This window comes from Maylandia zebra, linkage group LG17, assembly GCF_041146795.1.
Source record: "Maylandia zebra isolate NMK-2024a linkage group LG17, Mzebra_GT3a, whole genome shotgun sequence".
In the NCBI taxonomy this organism is placed as follows: Eukaryota; Metazoa; Chordata; class Actinopteri; order Cichliformes; family Cichlidae; genus Maylandia; species Maylandia zebra.
Window position 1 is genome coordinate 21005735 of NC_135183.1, and position 21145 is coordinate 21026879.

The 21145-nt window shown below is 42.0% G+C and overlaps 1 protein-coding gene across 3 annotated transcripts in view; it reads left to right on the forward strand.

The window, feature by feature from the left end:
- The window catches only part of plxnb2a.1 (plexin b2a, tandem duplicate 1), a 234582-nt gene extending 213720 nt beyond the window's left edge, over positions 1-20862 (forward strand). For all 3 annotated transcript variants that reach the window (XM_004566399.6, XM_004566400.6, XM_076875810.1), the window contains 15 exons: positions 1845-2074; positions 2535-2716; positions 2808-2874; positions 4761-4907; positions 5160-5237; positions 5522-5600; positions 8988-9088; positions 12279-12360; positions 12508-12659; positions 12919-13079; positions 15802-15949; positions 16727-16791; positions 17208-17283; positions 18294-18368; positions 18910-20862. In XM_004566399.6, the coding sequence (XP_004566456.2) occupies positions 1845-2074; positions 2535-2716; positions 2808-2874; positions 4761-4907; positions 5160-5237; positions 5522-5600; positions 8988-9088; positions 12279-12360; positions 12508-12659; positions 12919-13079; positions 15802-15949; positions 16727-16791; positions 17208-17283; positions 18294-18368; positions 18910-19014 (1748 nt within the window). In that variant the 3' untranslated portion in view covers positions 19015-20862. The remainder of the gene's footprint in view (positions 1-1844; positions 2075-2534; positions 2717-2807; positions 2875-4760; positions 4908-5159; positions 5238-5521; positions 5601-8987; positions 9089-12278; positions 12361-12507; positions 12660-12918; positions 13080-15801; positions 15950-16726; positions 16792-17207; positions 17284-18293; positions 18369-18909) is intronic.
- Positions 20863-21145: the final 283 nt, after the last annotated feature.

A 21145-nucleotide genomic window follows, 5' to 3' on the forward strand; every position in this document is an offset into this window, starting at 1 on the left:
GCCTGACAAGGAACTCTGTTTAGGTCAGCAGGCCCTGAAAGCAGGTGTCAGTCAGGTGTCCATATTTATAAAGATGGAGACAAATAAACACACTTTAATTAATGGACTGGTTCAAGAAAATCATAAAAATATGAGTGCTCTGATGAAGCTTTGAAGCCCATGGGAGGCTCAGTCTTCTTCCAGTACGTACAGAGGCGAGGCGTTTCTCCAGTGTGAATACGCCTATAATCTTTTCCCATTCTTGGTACACCACTGTGGTGTTGGTGCATACCGTATCTGCTGCCATTTGAGTTTGTTAACTTCTAAATATCTGCATTTTGAACATCGTGGAAACTATAAAGAAGTTTGGCTATTCCATTTGTTTATGTTACGCTTCTTAATTACAGTTACAGCTTGTTTTTTCTTGTTTATATGTGAGAGCTGCTTAATTAGCTCATGCTGATTAATGGGAGTCTTCACATTGGTTTACCATCAGAGATGGGAGAGACGCACTAATGATTTTCATGGTGACAAAAGGTGCAATAACAAAGCGAAAAAACAAACATAAAGCACTCAGGGTGACTGTTACCTACCATGAAATGTTCCTATAATTTTCCTGAATTTTCCTACACACAATACCACTTACAAGTTCTCTCCTATGACTATAACCTCTAACTTATTGATCTCTTCCAGTCTTTCAAAGCCTTTCCTTTAGCTGGAAAAGTGAGTACAGTCTGACTAAAGTTGTCTGCAGCTGAGAATAATCAGGATTGTTTTTGTCCTTAAGCTCTGGCCTTATTTATCAGGCAGGGATTTTCTAATGATCTAAGAATCCAGCGGTAAGCAGAGCCAATTAAGTCATGGACCCAAGTATGTTTCTGCTCCATCCAATTAAATCCGCTCATTCTAAATTCCAAATAACAAGCAGTCATAAAACTTAACAGTAGTTTCCCCATAAATGTAAGCCCCTGTTCTTTTGATAGTTTTAAAAGCCCTGTCGTGTCTCTGAGCCAAAGATTTTCACGGCCATGTCCTCCACAGCAAATTGAAGACCACTTTATACACATTTTAAATAGCAGCCACCTCGATTTGTGTAGTCTGAGGATGTCGCTTACTTGAAGTTATAATTGGGACTGCTGGAAAAATGCATTGGAATTTGTGTCACATGCTTTGAGTGTCCAATAAGACCAAACCATTTGCATTTGATGCACCAACGCTGGAAATCAAAGTCTCTCTACATGAGTGCCATTGCATCTTGAGGTTCAAATAAAATGAAATTAGGATTTCATTCTAATGAAGTGAATGCTCTGCATATTTACAAGATATGAAAGCATGGAGACATGGGCCTACATTACCAAAGTTCTCTGAACGCCTCATGAAAAGCTTTTGAAAATGTGAATCAAATACATTTTAAATAAAGAGAAAAAATTCAAGATGCACTGGTCCCTTCTTAAACAGTCAAGTGTGTGGACTTCACTAGAGTAGCTTAGCATGATCCTCAGTTCAAAATAATGCTTCTTTATCTTGTCCTGACCCTCAGTGAAGCCTTCAGTTTGTGGTGGCTCCTTTCTATTTAAGCCAGTTTTCTTCTGACCTGCGATGTCAGCAATATCAACTCTTATTGACATCATACAGAGCCAAGAGTGGAAAAGCTGCCTGGAACTCTGTAACTAGAGCAGTACATAAACAGATTATTGGAAATGTGTGATCTAAACATTATTGTCGCAGTATATATGAATATATACATACAGCAGAAGAAGAAATTAAGAAAAGAATATTCCTTCTGCTTTAATTTCCTGCACTACTACTTGTTTTAACATGTTTTCACACATTTTCTGATGGGTTTTCCTTTTTGTCTCTATCAGATCTCATGATTGAAATGGAAGACCACACCAGTGACCTGAGCGAAGGTCGCATCCCCTTCCTGGACTACAAAACCTATACCAACCGAAATTTCTTCCTGCCCTCCAAGGACGGCGCCAATGACCCCATGATCACGGGAAAACTACAAATCCCAGAAGCCCGCAGGGCCACTGTGGCTCAGGCACTCAACCAGTTCTCCAACCTGCTGAACAGCAAAACGTTTCTCATAAATGTGAGTTTGAAGATTTGAAGTGGATTTTCCTCTTTCTCTTATGGGCGACCGTGGCTCAGGGGGTTGGGAAGCGTATCTGTAACCGGAAGGTCGCCGGTTCGATCCCCGGGCTCTCTGTCCTGGTCGTTGTGTCCTTGGGCAAGACACTTTACCCTACCGCCTACTGGTGTTGGCCAGAGGGACCGATATGGCAGCCTCGCTTCTGTCAGTCTGCCCCAGGGCAGCTGTGGCTACAATTGTAGCTTGCCTCCACCAGTGTGTGAATGTGAGAGTGAATGAATAGTGGCATTGTAAAGCACTTTGGGTGCCTTGAAAAGCGCTATATAAATCCAATCCATTATTATTATTATTATTATTCTTCCAGCTCAGTTTTTTTTTTATTTTCCTGCTTATTTTTCTGTCTTTGTATCTATTTCTATTCATGTAGTTATTATCATTAAATTTACTGTCATATGTGTAGTTTATCCACACGCTGGAGAGACGTCCAGACTTTAACGCCCGGTCTCGGGGTTATTTCGCCTCTCTGTTGACGGTGGCGCTGCACGGCAAACTGGAGTATTACACGGACATCATGAGGACGCTGCTGCTGGAGCTGATGGACGAGCATGTGCAGAACAAAAACCCCAAACTCATGCTCAGGAGGTGAAGACAGGACAGAGACTCGGTGGTTTATTCTGTGAATGTCGTAGTGATGGAAAAGTGATCTAATGTCTCCCTCTGTTTGTGTATCTAGGTCAGAGACAGTGGTGGAAAGGATGCTTTGTAATTGGATGTCCATCTGCCTCTATCAGTTCCTCAGGGTAACACTGATTTTCTTTTTCACTTACTCCGTGTCACACATTCCTTTCCTTCGATTTGTTTTTATGTCCTTGTCTCTTCGATCTGTTTCTCTTTCCTGCTTTTTTCTGCCTCTCCTCTTTGTTCCTCAGTTATAATTGACTCTAATAAACTTTCCTTCCTACTGAAAGCAGATCTTAAACCTGTATTTTGTGCTTGGTGTGTGTTTTGTTTTGACCAATTTGGGATTTTTTGCTGTTTACTCTGACAGCAGCTGCAGATACGCTGTGCATTAGTTTCTATAATTTAACCCACTCATAATAAACACAGTTCATGCTTCAGCTCCAGAGAAAGTTTACACCACGGACATGCTTTATGTTTTCATAGAGACCAGCAGTTGTGCTGTGAATGTATTTATGACCCAAACTAAAAAGTTGAACATATCCAGAGAGTTCAAATTCAAACAGCAGGATACTAAATCTGAACAACAGGAAACCCACAAGACAAAAAAAGAATAACAAACTGCCTCTCACTTTTCACAAAGAAAACAAAATGTGAAAATTCACATAAAGAAAAAAGATCTGTTCAGCAGTTCAAAAAGCAGAAAAAACCTGCAACTAACAACTAAAATAAAGAAATGACTGTTGTGACTGACACCCTGACAGATCCAAAGCTTCCACATAATACAAAAGGGTCTGCAGTCCTTTTTCAAAACTCTTTTGTTTGTCTTTCATTCTGTATGTAATGGGTTTTTTTGTTTTCTTTTTCTTTTTTTTGGAGGGGGGGGCAGTTTGGCATAATTTGTCAGAGAAAACTGACAAATTATAAAATATAAGTACTTTAATAATTTCAATAGTGAGAAAACAACCTTCTTTGTCTCCTTTTTATATTTAATAAACCTTAAATTCTACTATTATGATGAACACAGTTAATAAAAATATAGTATAAATTGATATTTAACTTTAGTAAACAGTTACACTTGTTATTAATAAATATACATAGATATATTTTCTTAACCAGTTATCCAACTCAGGGTTGTTGGGAATGCTGGAGCTTTTACCAGCTGTCAGTGGGTGGTCAATTCCCCAGTCTGTCATAGGGCTAGCACACAAACACAAACAGTCAATATTGAATCAGTAATTAAAGGCCCGTACAGTTGTGATCAGAAGTTTACAGCTACTCCTCATGGGCATGAGTGGTGATTTTGGACTTTGTGCAGTGTACCAACCCAGAGCGTGGTGCTACACCACCATCCTTGACAGTTGGAACAGTGTTCAAACATACATCTCATCATTGTGGCGAAACATAAAACTTTTCTCAAAGACATTTAGATCATCCGTGTGTGCAGCTACAAAATTTCAGTCGACCTTGAAGGTGTCGATTTCAGGGCAGCTCAGATTTTTCTCTCAGCACACGGTAATGTAAAACTCTTTTCCTGTGGGCAGTGACGCTGTTGTCCAGCAGGGCTATTTCTCAGCATCCTAACCAGTTTCGTATCATCCGAGAGTGGCAGTTTGGATCTTCTTTGAGACCTTGGCAAAGTAGTGACACATCTGTGTAACTTGTACTTCCGGAAAGTTGTTTTTAACTGATCATCTTGGAATCTGCAGTTATTAAGACTTGGCTCCAAGAAACTTTGTGTAAATCTGCCAATTGTCTTTCTCTCATGTTCACTGGATTCATTGGACTTTTCCATTGTTCTTAGTATACATCAATCAAAAAACATTTTAAACACAAATTCAATGGTCATGTTAGGGTCAGTGGACTGCTGGGTTTTTACTACTAGAAATCTTTGGTAATCCATAGTAAATAGCGCAGATGAGAGTTATGGCTTATTTATAAAAGAACGATACTAGATTTTTATGAGACCTTAACTCTTTTTTTTAAGACGTTGATGTCTCTGTTTCAGGACACGGCAGGAGAGCCTCTGTACAAACTGTTCAAGGCCTTGAAGCACCAGATTGAGAAGGGTCCCGTGGATGCCAAGATGAAGAAGGCCAAATACACGCTGAACGACACGGGACTGCTGGGAGATGACGTCGAGTACTCTGTGCTGGTCAGTATGAACAAAAGCACCGCAGTGTGCAGTCTTCCTTCACACACACGTTAAGTTGGAGAGATTATGTATCTCACCGGTTTGATAGCAGCAGCAGCCAGGGAGAGGGAGGTGTGTCAGTTGTCCATCAGAGCGGACCCCCAGCTCCAGAATGAGTCATGCTTTGGGTCGTTGGTTACATAATGAAAACAAGCCTTCACTGTGGCTCCACTTTTACCTTCTTGCATCTTCCCGGTGTGTTTGTGCTGTCAGACTTTGCAGGTGTTGGTGCATGGGGAGGGACCAGATGTGACTCCGGTGAAGGTGTTGAACTGTGACACAATCTCCCAGGTGAGAATCTTCTTCTATTTTCAGAGTTAAATTTTTTTTTGGTCGTTGTCGTCAGGACTGTTTGATCTCTGGCTGAGTTTAAAAACGAAGAGAAGCTTTGCCGTATCTTTCCCTGCCACCCTGCACTTTGTCCTTAAAACTGATCGAATGTCTAGAATAGTTTGAGGTAGTTGCAAAACTTCTGTCTGTCGATATTCTGCAGCTAATAAATGTGAATGAGATATCATTGTCTGTGTTTTGAGTTGACATTATGGCAGGTGAATTTGTAATTTTGTGCTCTGCAGGTGAAAGAGAAGATCATCGATCAGGTATACAGAAATCTGCCGTATTCTCAGAGACCAAAGGTGGAGAGCGTTGCACTGGGTAAGAAACAAAAACAATCATTAAGCAGCTAGGAAAAATACAAATTATTGATTATTACACCCAGCGTTCAGCATCTTAAACTCCCGGGTTACAACAATATTTGTGGTGGTGGGGGTGGAGTATATAAAGAATATTTAGCTTTTTTGACCTTTAGATAGACCTTAAAACTATAATGTCACCTAAATAAGTCCTGTTTTCCTCACGTGTGTCCTTTCCTGAGCTGCACACCTCGAACAGCTGTCAGTCTACAGATCAGATTACTATGAGTGAATCCAGTAATCACTAAACTAGAACCTGTTTTACAAGGTGAAGTAGACTAAAACATAACAAAAAGTGACATGATCATGCCACAATGTTAAGAAACTGATGGGAAAGTCTATCCACGGCACCATTATCCACAAATGAAGAAAAGTCCCGGGAGTGACTGGCCGACCAAAATTACTCCAAGAGCTCATCCATGACTCATCCAAGAAGTCACAAATGAACCCAGAACAACATCTAAAGAACTGCAGGCCTCTCAGTTAAAGTCAGAGTTCAGGATTCAACAATAAGAAAGAAACTGTGCAAAATGGCAACAATGGGAGAGTTCAAGGAGAAAAGCACTGCTGACCAAAAAGAACAGAAAGGCTCGTCTCATATTTACCAAAAAACATCTGGATGATCCCCAAAAGTTTGGGGGGAAAAACTTTGTGGATTGGCGAGACAAAAGCTGAACTTTCTTTATGAAATTTGAGTTGGATTAAACCTAATACAGCATTTCATAAAAAGAACATCATACCAGCAGCTAAACATGGTGGTGGTAGTGTGATGGTCTGGGGCTTCTTCACTGCTTCAGGACGACTTGCCGTAGTTGATGGAAACATGAATCCTGCTCTCTACCAGAAAATCCTGAAGGAGAATCTCTGGCCATCAGTTTGTGGCCTGCTGAGCTATGATCTGAAACATACCAGCAAGAGCATCTCTGAATGGTTAAAAAATAAATAAAATTTAAAGGGTCTAATCTATGTTAGTCCAGCAGGCCGTTCATGCTGGAAAACCCTCTAATGTGGCAGAAATAAAAGAATTCTGTAAAGAATGTGAACGACTCATCGCCAGTTAATGATTCACGTTTGCATTTCACTGACAGTTTAAGTACTGCAAGGAGAAAACAGGTCATCCTCTACATCAGATTAGCCTCACACAGATGTAGGTTTTGGAAAAAAGTGTTTCTTTCCCTTTAATAGTCCCTCCCTCCAGATACCACACACCCAGATGTTTTAACTTGATTGTAAAGATTAAGCATGAAGCTGCAGTGATGTTTAAACAGGTCTGTCAGGCCACTAAAAGACTACAAGGCTTCTATAAGGGAAGTGAGACGTGCTGTGAATAAGGATTAGCTGGATTTCAGGGTTGACCTTAAATACCCCGTAGCATCCTGAGACAGAGAATTTCATTAATCCCACAGAGAATTCCCACTGCAGCTGAATCACATATAACAGCCATTCTAGTGTGTGCCGTGTAAACTTTCAAACAGTTATTGCTGGGTATGAAAGTACAGGAATAATTCACCACTTCAAACAGGAAGTTTTAAGATGTAATATTCAGCAGCATGTGTCCTTTCTACGGCTGCATTTCCATCCGGCAAACAGCTGGAATCTCACAAGATTCAAAACAGAATCCATTTTCTTCTCCCCGGACTTTAGTAGGTTGTAATGCTGCTGCTATAGAGGTGTGATGACAGACTGATGATAATCATTTGATCTCCTGCTAAGTGCTTTTCTGAATGTGAGTACCTGCCAGAGTTTTTCATCCACAAACTTTTCAAAGATGGCAAAAGTCGCCTAACCACATGTTAACTATCGCTGACTTGTTCCTAAGCTGGTGCTAGATTGGGTCGGCCTGATGGGCGCTGCATTCTGCTTTTATTGATTGTTTTGCTGTCAGGTAATTGATGACGCTGTGGGCTTTTCAAAAGGTCATTTGGGAGCCAAATGGGTCGGTTGTGGACTCTGTTGTTTATTGCTTGTTTGCTGCTGACAGGCAACCTGAATATGTTTACAAAAATGTCTGAATTAAGATTGTACCGACTCAGCGGGTCTTTGATTTCATTAGTTCTTAGTACATTAGTGTTTGGGCCTTCTACTTTCTGTTGATTAAAGTTTTGGGTGTTTTTGTTGCTGTTTTTTTAATTTTTTGCTGTTAGCGAGCGATTACAAGTAATTCTGGTGATTGGCGGTTAAGTGTGCCTCACCCTCACCCATCCAGGTTGCCGACATGTTGCAAACTATCTGAATCGGTCTATGAGCACAACTCGTCTGGGACACGTCTCTTTGCAAAAGGGAACTGGACTGGTTGCCTGTGTCATTTTGTAGTTGGATGGCCATTCTTCGTCACCGTGACTATTTGTAGAATAATTTGACTCTGAACGTTTTAGTTAAAAGTGCCAGTTTATGGTAAAAATAAATGGCCTGTATTTATATAGCGCTTTACTAGTCCTTAAGGACCCCAAAGCGCTTTACATATCCAGTCATCCACCCATTCACGCACACATTCACACACTGGTGATGGCAGCTACATTGTAGCCACAGCCACCCTGGGGCGCACTGACAGAGGCGAGGCTGCCGGACACTGGCGCCACCAGGCCCTCTGACCACCACCAGTAGGCAACGGGTGAAGTGTCTTGCCCAAGGACACAACGACCGAGACTGTCCAAGCCGGGGCTCGAACCGGCAACCTTCCGATTACAAGGCGAACTCCCAACTCTTGAGCCACGATTGTTTATCACAATAAATAACTCTATTATCACAAATGAACTGCATGTAATTGCCGATTTGAGTGCATTCATTCACAAACCCATAGCAGACTGTTAGCAGGCTGCCTCAGTCTTGATACCACTTTATCGCCATCTTGGTGCGCCAACGTTGCTTTGAAGACGACAACTGATTGTGAGACCAAAGCCATTTTCAAAGTGACCATTTCCAAGGTAACAAGATAAACTGGCATCAGTCTGCCTCTTTCTCTGTGGAGTATTTAGTCTTATGTTGCTAACATGGGAATCTATCACGGCCAGGCTGCCCTGTGGTCACTTTGGTTTGTCGATCAGTCTGACTGATGGATCATCCAATCAAGATTTTTATGGGCATAACTTCCTTTTTCTTAGCTGTGTGTAAGAAACCATCTGAATCATCCGCAAGGTGTAGATTTAAGCCCAGGTACTTTGGACCTATCCCATCCCGTATCAGAAATATCCAATACTGGGCAACCTATTGAACACAATAAGTGTTGAGAGGAGTGATGGTAGGAGCATATCCCACTGTACCTACAATGATTCACACACATGGATCAGGTTGGCACACCATCACTTTTGTGCTAAATTACATGTTAATTTCCTTCTGCTTGTCCCTGCAGAGTGGCGTCCCGGCTCCACGGGTCAGATCCTTTCTGACCTCGACCTCACATCCCAGAAGGAAGGACGCTGGAAGAGACTCAACACACTGGCTCATTACAACGTGAGTTCCACCTGCTCCACATGCCTATTTCTGCCCTGTGTCGTTTCCCCTTTTCCTTCATCCTGCTGAGTGTCTTATTACCAAACACTTCCTGTCATTTCCTGATGGTTAAACTGCTGTTTGTTAAAGATGAGGTCAATTGCAAGCAAGCACAGCGATGCCACACCTCCCACCGCTGCTGCTGTGATCCTGTACAAACAAGGTTAAATGCATCTCCGTGGACTGAAACTGTCCTACATGCAGTGGAGCGGTTTAAAAAGTCCAACATCACTCAAGAATTACCTGTTTGTCTCATGAGGCCGTCAAATAAGAGAAAACTGTCCCAGAAATCCCTGAACTGAAGTCTTTACTCATCAAGATGAAGATTTACACTCATCACATGCACTGAGTATAGTATAGTATAGTATAGTATTTATTTATTGTCATTGTCAAGAACAATGAAATTGCGTTTGGGGCTTCCATACAACCCAAAAAAAGAAGAAAATAATAAATACCCCTTAAAACCCAAGTGTACATATTTAACCCAGTGTGACTCCAATGCAATAAGACAATCCTTAGCAATAATGTTCGTAGAAATTCAGACAAAGACCTGAGAAACATGACAAAATACAACAATGCAACCCATTCAATATTATTGTACTGTGAGATATGATATCAGATATGATAGTTATCTATTTAAGACAGAGGGGGGGGGGGGCAGGAGGGGGAAGAGAATAAAGATATGATGCACCAATGCAGACCAGTTCATTGCTATTAAGAAGTTGGATATGGTTATTGTCCGTGAGAGGGGGGCAGAGAGTTCAGGAGCCTCACAGCCTGTGGATACAGGCTGTTGGCCAGTCTGGATGTTCTGGCCTGTATAGACCTGTACCTTCTCCCTGAGGGCAGCAGATGGAAAAGGTGGCGCGCAGGGTGATGTTGGTCCCGCAGGATACTGTGCACCCTCCTCAGACAGCGAGTGGGGAAGATATTACTGATCTCTGGCAGACTTGTTCCAATAATTCTGCCAGCTTCTTTCACCACCCGCTGGAGTGCTTGCTGATCGGCCTTGGTGCAGCTGGGGAACCACACTAGAAATCCATACGTCAGAACGCTGCTGATGGCACAGTTGTAGAAGTTCAACATCAGAGATCTGGGAATGTGTGCGCTCCGCAGTCTCCTCAGGTAGTAGAGGCGCTGTTGGGCCTTCCGTACAACTGAGGTGATATGGTTGCCCCAGGACAGGTCCTCGGTCACAGTTACCCCCAAGAATTTAAAACTGCTCACCCTCTCCACCGCCTCACTGCCAATGAAGAGAGGCGGATGGTTGTTATGACCCCTCTTCCGGAAATCTACAATGATCTCCTTGGTCTTTTTGGTGTTTAAGACCAAGTTATTGTCGTGGCACCATGACTCTAGTTGTTGCACCTCTGTCCTATAGTTTGTCTCATCATTGTTGGATATAAGTCCGAGCACTGTAGTGTCATCTGCAAACTTAACAATGAGATTGGACGCGCAGGAGGAAATACAGTCATGGGTGAAGAGAGTGTATAGCAGAGGGCTCAGAACACACCCCTGAGGGGCACCGGTGTTGACCACAAGGGTGGAAGAGGTGTTCTTACCCACTCTGACACTCTGTCTACGGTTAGTGAGGAAGTCCACAATCCAGTTGCACAGAGAGGAGTTAAGTCCCAGTTGGTGGAGTTTGTATGGCCGGATGGTATTAAAAGCCGAGCTGTAGTCTACAAAGAGGAGCCGTGCATAGGTGTTCCTGTGTTCCAAGTGCTTCAGTAATGTGTGCAGCACTGTGGCGATCGCATCCTCGGTTGACCGGTTCTCCCTGTATGCAAACTGGTGCGAGTCCAGGGATGGTGGAAAAGCAGCTCTGATGTGTTTAATGACCAGTCTCTCCAGGCATTTGACGGGAATGGGGGTGAGTGCCACAGGTCTGAAATCGTTCAGACATGTGACATTTGACTGTTTTGGGATGGGAACGATGGTTGCTGCTTTGAAACAGGATGGTACCAGTGAACAGGACAACGAGGTGTTATATATAGAGGTGAAGACGTCCGCCAGGTCCGCAGCACAGTCTTTTAGCACCCGGCCCAGCACTCCATCTGGCCCGGCCGCTTTCCTGGTGTTAATGCTCCGGAACACACGCCTCAGCTCATGAGTGCTCAGGACTGGAGCAGGATCGGTTGAGGGTAGAGGGGACAGGACAGGGTCGGTGTTCTCCCTATCAAAACGGGCATAAAAGAGATTTAGATCCTCAGCCAATCAATTAACATTCCTCAGAGGTCATGAATGCTTTGGTAATCCTGGGTAAAAGTGTTAATGTGGCATCATTTAAAAAAACATTTTTTTATATTATTAGATGAATAATATTATTAGTGTGTTACTGCCCATCCAATGCAGGACGCCTGCAGACGAGACTCACAGAAAAAGGATCTTCTCCTAAATCAGTTCAGACGTTAACCTTTTATCGTGTTTTATCCATCTGTTTCTTAAGCGCTTATCCGGTGGGGCTGGAGCCCAACTCAGCTTTCACTGGGTGAGAGTCAGGTTACATCGTGGATAGGTCGCCAGGGCTAACTCAGAGAAACACAACCATTCACACTCACGTTCAGCACAGTGTAGAATCACCAGTTACTTTAATGCACATGTGGACTGTGGAAGGAGAGAACATGCAATCAATTAACTTTTCCTCATCTATCCTAAATGTATCTATTTTATTTACCTTTGTTGTTTCCTTCTTGGACTTGTCTGTTTATATTTTGGTCAAAATGTTTTTGCACAGCAATTTTAATGTAGATTAGTGCCGTTCAGCACCAGTGCAGTTATTGATTTTCTTTTTCACATGTAAACTAAAGTCATGTGAAAAACTAAGTACACCCTCACCTCTTCCATAGGAATGTTGGGGTCCTGAGCAAGTCGGTGTTCCCTCTGCGCTCTCTGGGTGTTTTTAATCATGTCTGTTTCTCTGTGTTGAGCTGAGCTCTTTACTTCTGCACCAAAATCACCAACAAGTGGAAGCGTAGAGAAATGGCGAGCCTCTCGAGACTCGTGCTGCACGAAGACCAGCAGGAATTAAAACGCCAGTCCAGTCCACTCTCCCTTCTGACATTTAAGGAAAATTTGTTTATTGAGAACGCTGCAGTGAGACAGAAAATCATCACTTCCCTCAATTTCTAACCGATTTCCTGTCTTACAGGTTCGAGACAACGCCACGTTGGTGCTGTCCAGAGTTTTGCACACACAGTCTTTCCACCAGCACCAAGACAGCCATGAAGAGAGTACGCACACACACACACACACACACACACACACACACACACACACACACACACACACACAAACACACACACACTTTTTCTGCAACTTTTAAATGCACATGAGTGAAAAAAACACATCAACTTCATGCAGTCCTGTCTCACCTGCAGAAAATGCCCTGCTGGAGGACGATAACACTTTCCACCTGGTGAGACAGCCAGATGAAATTGACGAGGTGAAGTCGAAGCGAGGCAGCATGAAGGACAAAGCGATGACCAAAGCAATCACAGAGATCTACCTGACGAGGCTTCTGTCTGTTAAGGTACAGCTGTGCAGTTTCACTGCAGATGTTTCCGTCATGTCTGCGAGTTTCTGCTGCTGAAACTCGCAGACATGACGAAGTTCTCATATTTCTTAATTTGTGGGTTTTTTCTGCTTGTATTTGTTATTAGCAGATGCAATTCTGTTGATTGCACTGTCAGGACACTCTTATTTAAATTTTTAGATGTTTTTAATCTGAAGGGTCCTTTTTTCTATATTAAATAGATACATTTAAAACATTGTGTGTCTTTGTGTTACAGGGCACTTTGCAGCAGTTTGTGGATAATTTCTTCCGCAGCGTGCTGTGCTCGAGTTCCGTCGTCCCTCCGGCCGTCAAATACTTCTTCGATTTCTTGGACGAGCAGGCGCAGAGACACGACAATGTAGACGAGGAGACGCTGCACATCTGGAAGACCAACAGGTACAAAGACTCACCAAAAACACCAAGTATGCTATCCAGGTAACCTAAAATTCATCTGTGAAACAGCTCTGTGCAAAAGGGAACTCGACTCAACTGGTTGCCAGCTGATTGTATTCTGGTGTTATTCCTATATAAGGTTGCCGAGCAGTGTTATTGCATCGGTATTTGCGTTTATTGCCATTTTGATGCTTTGAAGACGATAACTTAGAGGTCGCAGACCTGGTTCCCGACTTCAATGCACAGAGGGACCATCATTAGGTCTTGCTGCAGTCTCCGACCTCTGTTTTCCCTCATTTGACGGTAACATAAGAAAGGTTAACATTTAGAGAGGTGTTTGTTTGTTTGTCAACTTGGCCCACTTGATCAGATTTTGAGTCTGACACCGCTGTTTTGGGTCTAGGATGATATCATGTACTGTGAGATTTAAATGCTGGCGACAAGAAACGTCTGAATGAGTGATCTGTGGGCCTGAAACTGTTCTAACGGCTTCATGTGGATCATGCTGTCAGTAAAGGCCTCAGAAGATGAGCTGATTCAGCTCATCTTCAAAGCTGCTGAGAATCCCGGCGTGAGATACAACCTGCAAAGAAAACCAGCTAAGAGAAATAATTATGTTGCTTCACTGCTCTGTGTGTGTCTGTGTGTGAGATACTTCATCAGCCAAAGGAGGGAGTAATTATGTCCTCGTCACTTCTAAATCGGGCCGTGGACCACATAAAAGCCTGATTTAATTGACAGGCTGTTATCAGGGCAGATAAACGATGACAGAGCAGAGACAACGGAGAAGGATAGAGAAACTGAGAGAGATGGGGAGATTGCTTTTTTTTTTTCCCTTCCTCTTTTTTTTTAAGTCCAAACTTCTCTGTTTTCAAACTGGCCTTGAGCTAAGCCTGTCAATCATCAGAGGCACACATACACACACATCTGAACAAGTTGGTAAATGAAATATTTATCAGCTCTGGTGAATTATTGATGGGGGTTATGGTCTGGGGAGGCAGTGAGGGTGGGGGGATGAAAGGAGAGAAGGAGGAGTAAAGGGAAATGGAGCGTCGGCTACATCCTGAAGTCTGAAACTGAGCATCTACTACAGTAAGCATTAGGGATGGGTACCGGTAATGGCACCGGTTCTGACATAAACTATAGTAACCAGACCGAAAAGCAGCGCACATTTCGGTGCTTTTTTTCCCCCTGAGATGTCATACACTTTGAATTCTAGCCAATCATTTTACCTTTGCAAGCGTAGTAGGCGGGCCCAGGCACGTACGTTCTTTTAGAGCAGAGCTACAGATTAAAATTTCCCAAAGTGAAGTCAAAGTCTGGCTGTACTTCACAGCAAAAGATGCAAACTCAGCAGCCTGCAACAAGTGCTTTAAGCTGATACTGTGCAACACCTGGCGACGCATAGCGTTTTTTTAAAAGCCGAGAAATGCGCCGTATTTGATAGCTTGCTGCGAGACCTCACACCGTGCACATCTACTGCGGGTGTGGTGCCTGTTATCGGACCCGGAGTTAGCAACATCCCCCAAGAACCCAAAGAGTACAGTCTTGGCCCCTAGTCCTGCCAGTGTAGCAGAAATGATGACAGATGATGATGGCAGCAGCAGCCGTTCTTCTCTGCGTGAGTAGCTAATTGCTGTTCATGTGTAGTTTACATTGAGTAAGCTGACCACGTTATTACATTAATGCATGTAAGGTGAACTAGCAAACACTGTCGTAGTTACATGTGGCTGTCTTCTTGTTTGATGGCAGATACTCCCTTCACCCTGGCCAAAAAGGCTGAAATGACCAAAGAAAAAGTGGAAAACAGCTAAACATGAGAAGTTTTTGGACAAAGTGTGTGTTCTCCATTCTTTAAGCACTGGTTCGAGCACCGGTTCGAGCACCGTTTAAGCACCGGCACCATTTCAAAAGTACCGGTTTGGTACTGGTATCAGATAAAACCTAAACGATACCCATCCCTAGTAAGCATTGCTCCACCTGCCGAGCTTTCGGATCCATCGCTTCACATTTTCAGCTCGTACTCTGGCAAATTTTATTTTTTGGTTTATCACAAAAACAGAATTCTTGTTTTTTGGCCAACTATTGCTGAATGGACTTACAAAGTGATCCGGAAAGAGCTGCAAAGAACCATGACCCAACAAAAATGAGATGCAAGTTGGTCTCGAAAAGAAGAAAAATACTAATGTGGCAAAAACCACAAAAATGGAACCAAATGCTCACTTTAAAGATAAAGAACGGCCACAAAAAGATGCAAAATGACTAAAATTAAACACAAAAGTTTGAAGATAAACACAGAGAGAAACTAACGTATTAAATGAAACATGAATTGGTTCCAGAGATCCAAAACAATGTAAAGTAAAATTACCTTCATGAAATCCAAAATAACCAAAGTAAAACACATACTAACCACAAACACATCCAGAAGGACTCAAGAAAACAGAGGACCAAAGGACCACAAAGAGACACAAAAATACCCAAATAAGACTTGTATCATCTACGAACAGGTCAAAACCAACTTAAAGACAAATAAACTGACCACAAAATTCTTAAAAAGAGACACAAAATGGCAATAGACATCCAAAACTAAAGACGAACAAAATTACAGTACTGACATCCAAAACAACCGAAATGAAATATGATTGCCACGAACAGGTCAACAACAAATAAGAAAAATATTCCAGAGTCGTGACTTTAAGCAGCAGATGTCTTTGTGTGTCCTCAGCCTGCCTATGCGGTTCTGGGTGAACATCCTAAGGAACCCTCACTTCATCTTCGACGTCCACGTGACGGAGGTGGTGGATGCTTCGCTGCACGTCATCGCACAGACCTTCATGGACGCCTGCACCAAGACGGAGCACAAGCTGAGCAGAGTGAGAATCAGTCCGTTCAAAGAGCGCCATGTTTGTAACCCTGTGAATGTCTCTGAGAGAGAAGCGATCTGGGCCATTTTTCAATTACAACCACAACTACCCGCTGCAATTTCTCTGATTTCAGCAATTTCCTGCTATTTTAAACCAAATATGCGATCCATTTATTTATCAGCTCAGTAAATTTCTGTTTTGGACACAAGAGAAGAACCTCAGAGCCCCAGAGAGTCAGATGATGTCCACTTTTTGCCGTCATTTAAAATGTATTAAAGTAGATATTTGGTTATGCTCGGTGGATTTCTGTGATTGCTGAAGCAACCAGAGATTCTTTCAGGCAATTTATGGTTGTCAAATCAACAACAGAGAGGACGCTGAAGTGAAAGTCAGCTCTCTGTCTTGTAATCGCAGTAAAGACTGTTTAGACTTTTAAAGCCACTTTCCTTTTTAACTAGCTTTCTTCTGATTGGCTGCCCCTCGTTAACATAAGATTTGAACTGCGGGTGGGCGGGACTTCTGTGTTTACAGCCAGAGGTGGCATTTTAAGTGCAGTGTAGTTTTTGGTTGGTATTTACAAAAACCTGCTTTCTGTGCACACTGACATTGTGACAGGAACGTTTTGAGAGGTAGAGGGAAATCTTCTGTTATTTGAGTGTTTTTCTTGAACTGAAAGCTACATTTTCACACTTTTTGATGACGAGGAGGCAGATTTACCACCTTTTTTTTTTTTTTTTTGTCGTGTTCATACAAACATGCTCATCTATTTTCTCTCTCTGGCTGCAGGAGTCTCCCAGCAACAAGCTACTCTATGCAAAAGAGATTTCCACGTACAAGAAGATGGTCGACGAGTGAGTTTAAACTTCTAAATATCCTCAGAGAGGAAACGTGTGTGTATATGAAATGGTGTTTTGGCTGAACAGCAGAGTGAAATTTAAAAAAATGGCAGTGTGTTTGAATGTAAAAATGTGAGCTCTCAAATGTCTTTTCATGCATCACTAACCATTTCTTTTGTACTGATGGCTCTTGTCGGTGTGGTTTGACAGATGTTTGCTTCAGTCCTTTTGGATTTTCTAATATTTGGTGAAATCACGGCTGCTGAGCTTGGAGGCTGTTTGAAAAACCCCGTAAAACATCCTGAAGGTGATGTTTTACGGGGTTCAATTACCCTCAATGGTTAATCAGGACAGCCGTCTGATGATCCACTGCGTGATTGAACTCACAGAAACCACCTGATAGTTTGTTTTGACTGTTTCTCTTTCCACAGTTACTACAGGGGCATCAGGCAGATGGTTCCAGTCAGTGACCAGGACATGAACACGCACCTCGCTGAGGTGTCCAGGGTATGAACCCACCTCTGTTTGTGCTTTGTTGCATGTTTCATCCCTCTGCAGTGCATGTGCAAGTAGTTACTACTTATAGTAACTAACAGGTGAAGATTATACAAGATTATACAGTATACCTTGACAGTCCTGGGTTGAATCTTCTATTTGCCTTCAATCTGCATTAATTCGTTGTGGCACAGATTCGACAAGGTGCTGCAAACTGTCCTCAGAGATACTCGTCTACATTGACACAATGGCATCGCACAGCCGCTGCAGATTTGTCGGCTGCTTCAGCTTCCTGTTCTTTACCAAGAGGAGCGGCACCACCCGGTGTAGTCTTCTGCTGCTGTAGCCCATCTGCTTTAAGGATTAACATGTTAAGAGATGCTTTTCTGCACACTGTGGTTGTAACGAGTGGTTGTTTGAGTCACTGTTGTCTTCCTATCAGCTGGAAGGCTTCTGGTGATTCTCCTCTGACCTCAACGGGCAGAGAACTGCCGCTTCCTGGACATTTTCTCTTTTTCTGACTATTTTTCTGTGAACTCTAGAGATGATTGTGTGACAAAGTCCTATCAGATCATTAATTTCTGAAATATTCAGACTCTTCTGGCTATGTTCAAAGTCACTTCAATCACCTTCCTCATTCTGATAATCAACTTGAACTTCAGCAGTTCATCTTGACCACATCCACATGCCTACAGGCTCTGAGATACTCCCATGTGATTGGCTGATTTAGAGACTTGCCTTAATGAGCAGTTGAACAGGTGTACCTAATGAAGTGGCTTTCGGTGTAGAGCATCAGTATGGAATATAAAATGCAGCAAGTCAATTTTAACTATTTGCTAAACTACACATTCAACATTGGTTGAATCCTGAGCAGCTCCATCCAGTTAAGACTTGGATCCATTTATTTTTATTTTAATTAACCTCTGAGTATCAAAAGTGTGCAAAGCTTCAAAAATGTTTCTTAAGACTTGAAAGTAGATGCAGCACCTGTCTGAACTGTGCTCATGCTCTCTCCTTTGTAGCAACACACAGACAAGCTGAACACCCAGGTGGCCTTAAATCAACTGTACCAGTTTGCCAGCAAGTACTACGATGTGGTGAGAGCTGCTGTCTTCAATTTATCTACCTTTGTGCTGTTGTGTGTGCTGAATCCATGAGCTACAAGGGGGAAGAGAGCTGTTATCATTGTTATTTAAGCTTAAAATAAGTTGTACAGAAATCCAGATTATTATTTCACTGGACTGATATCGACTATTTTCATAACAAACTTTTCCAGTGTTGGTAAAAACTTCAGTGAGTGATCAAGATGCATTAAGTTTAATAAGCCTAAAAAGCAACAGATTTTTCTCTCATATTTGCCAAATATTGTTTTTTCTGTTCGATTTCTGTTCGAAGAGAGTACCACAGAGTGCTTTCAATTTTAAGTTTAGGCGTAAACCAGTAAATCTAATATATCTGCCTCTAATATAGCGTTGCATTTTTTTTTTTAATGCTGGGATAAAACAGCCACTAGATGGCGGCACAAGAAAGATTTTCCGTCTGGTTATAGTTACTCAGAGGATTTTTTTGTATTAACTATAAAACCTTTTACACATATTGACGTAAATATGCTTCAGTTTTAATTTTTTTTTCTTTCAGATAATCCAGTCGCTGGACGAGGACCCAGCAGCCCAGAACAAACAGCTCACCCTTCGCCTTCAACAGGTCGCTGCCGCCCTAGAGAATAAGGTCACCGACCTTTGACGCCAGACCTCGAGGAGGGTTCGGGGGGAGGAGCTTATGGATGCTAAAATACAGGATTTTGTTTTCAACACAAGGACTCAAAGGATGGCGAGCTCACGGACTCCACTGAATGTTTAATCATGTAATGACTGAAGTATTTGGCAGGGGTGAGGGGATTGGTCGGTGGATCCAAAGGAAGGACTAAAGGGGGAGGAGTTATGGGACGTCTGGAGGGGTGAGGAAAGTGTTAACGTACACCCGGAGTGGTGGAAACTAAAGTGTTGATATCTACTACACCTACATGGCGTACTTCTGCTTGGCATCTCAAAAAAGATTGCGAGGAGAGATGTGAAATGGCGCGATGTGATTACAGATGAAAGTTGTGTGAAATCAGAGTTATTTTTTTAATTGTACCTGGGATGTACGTTGGTGTACTCCTCGGACCTTGTTTCTGTATTTGGCTTCAATGTGCCACAAATTTTAATTTCATCATGTAAGGACTGAAGGAAAAACGTGCCGCACAAGAAATGAAGGCTTCAGATTTTGGGATTTTTTTGAAGAATGAGCATGAAAATGAGGCATTCCCAAATATGTCCTTTTTGGTACTCTGCTCTTTTTTGGAAGTGCAGCTGCTTTGGGCACCTTTTCTGACCACTTTCTGAAGTCTGGAAACTGTGGATGTGGGGTGAATTTCATCCTAAAGTATACAAGATTAAGTTTGAATAAAATGGGAAAACCTCTACGGTAGAGCTGGGCGATAGAACGATAACGATATGTATCGCGATATAACTTTTTCTCGATAGAAAAATTAAACTATCGCGATAGACCTCGCTGCTCTTGTCCTCTAAAAAACAAAACAAAAAAAAAACAAAAAAAAAAACAAAATAAACCCAGCCAATCCAAATTAAGTAGCGCAGAGCCGAACCAATCACAGCCGCAGCGTCACGTCACGTGACTTGTTACGTACAGCACAAGTGCCAATATTTAAATAAAAACAAGCTGCTGATTATTTCACATTTTTCTTGTGAGCAACGGCACATTTAAATCTTACAAATATAGTTATTTGGCTTATATCGTGATAGATATCGTTATAGCCTGAAATGAAAAAAACATATCGTGATATGAAAAAATCTTATATCGTCCAACTCTACTCTACGGTACACACCACTGACCAATCAGGGGTCTCAATGGAGGAACAAAGGACAGTGAATTCGGGGTACGAGGAGTTATATAAACCCAGAAAGCAGCAGGTTTTTTTCCCTTGTATCGTGGCCAAATGTAGTTTTTTCTCTACAGTTAGCAGCAGTATGTGTTTCTATGCTGATGATACTGTGCTTGTGACTCACAGCTGAATAATTTCATTTAGTTTGTTTAGGTTTGTTTGTTTGTGTGCAGGCTTTAGGCAGAGGCTTTGCATATCCAACATGAAATGTTTCTTTTTAATGGACTGACATGGTACCATTTAGTTTTATTCTTTTGCAAACTGTCTGTGAGGGTGTGTGTAAAAGTGGGTTTTTTTTATTTGTTTTTGTTTATTTGTTTTTAGCTAAGCGGCTTTTTTATTTACTGCAACAACAAAAAAAAAAATCAAAAAGAATCACAACAGCCTAATCATGTGAACAGCCAAAATTGTTATGTTTGTGCGTGATTTTTGCTTTTATAATCTGTACAGTTTCGCTTCTTTTGCCGTACCCCTTGCAAAAATAACTGCTTTTGTTTTCCATTTTTCTGTTCAAGTCCACATGCAAGAGAAGGTCTGCTTACTTTCATGTTTTCTGAAGACAGGGTATCACAGGATCTTTGAAAAAAGCTTCAAATTTAAGGTGGTAAAGTGTTAAAATGAAATAAATCTGCTTGTTATGGCCTCTATTTTTTGGATTATGCATTAATATTGTTATCAGAGTTAAAGGATGAGTAAAGGATAATGCATGGAGTCAGTTAAATGAGACCTGGCAGCACATGGATTGTGCCTCTGAACAGTCTTTCACCTTCATCCTTATTGTATGGAAGATTTAAAAAGCATACAAACCCAAGAAACACTTTAAAAAAAAAATGTTTAATAAATGTAAGCACTATCAGTTATCTCTTAAACATGTAAACTAAACTTGAAAACTTCAGGTTCACAAACCTCTGCCTGATATGTTTTGCTTTA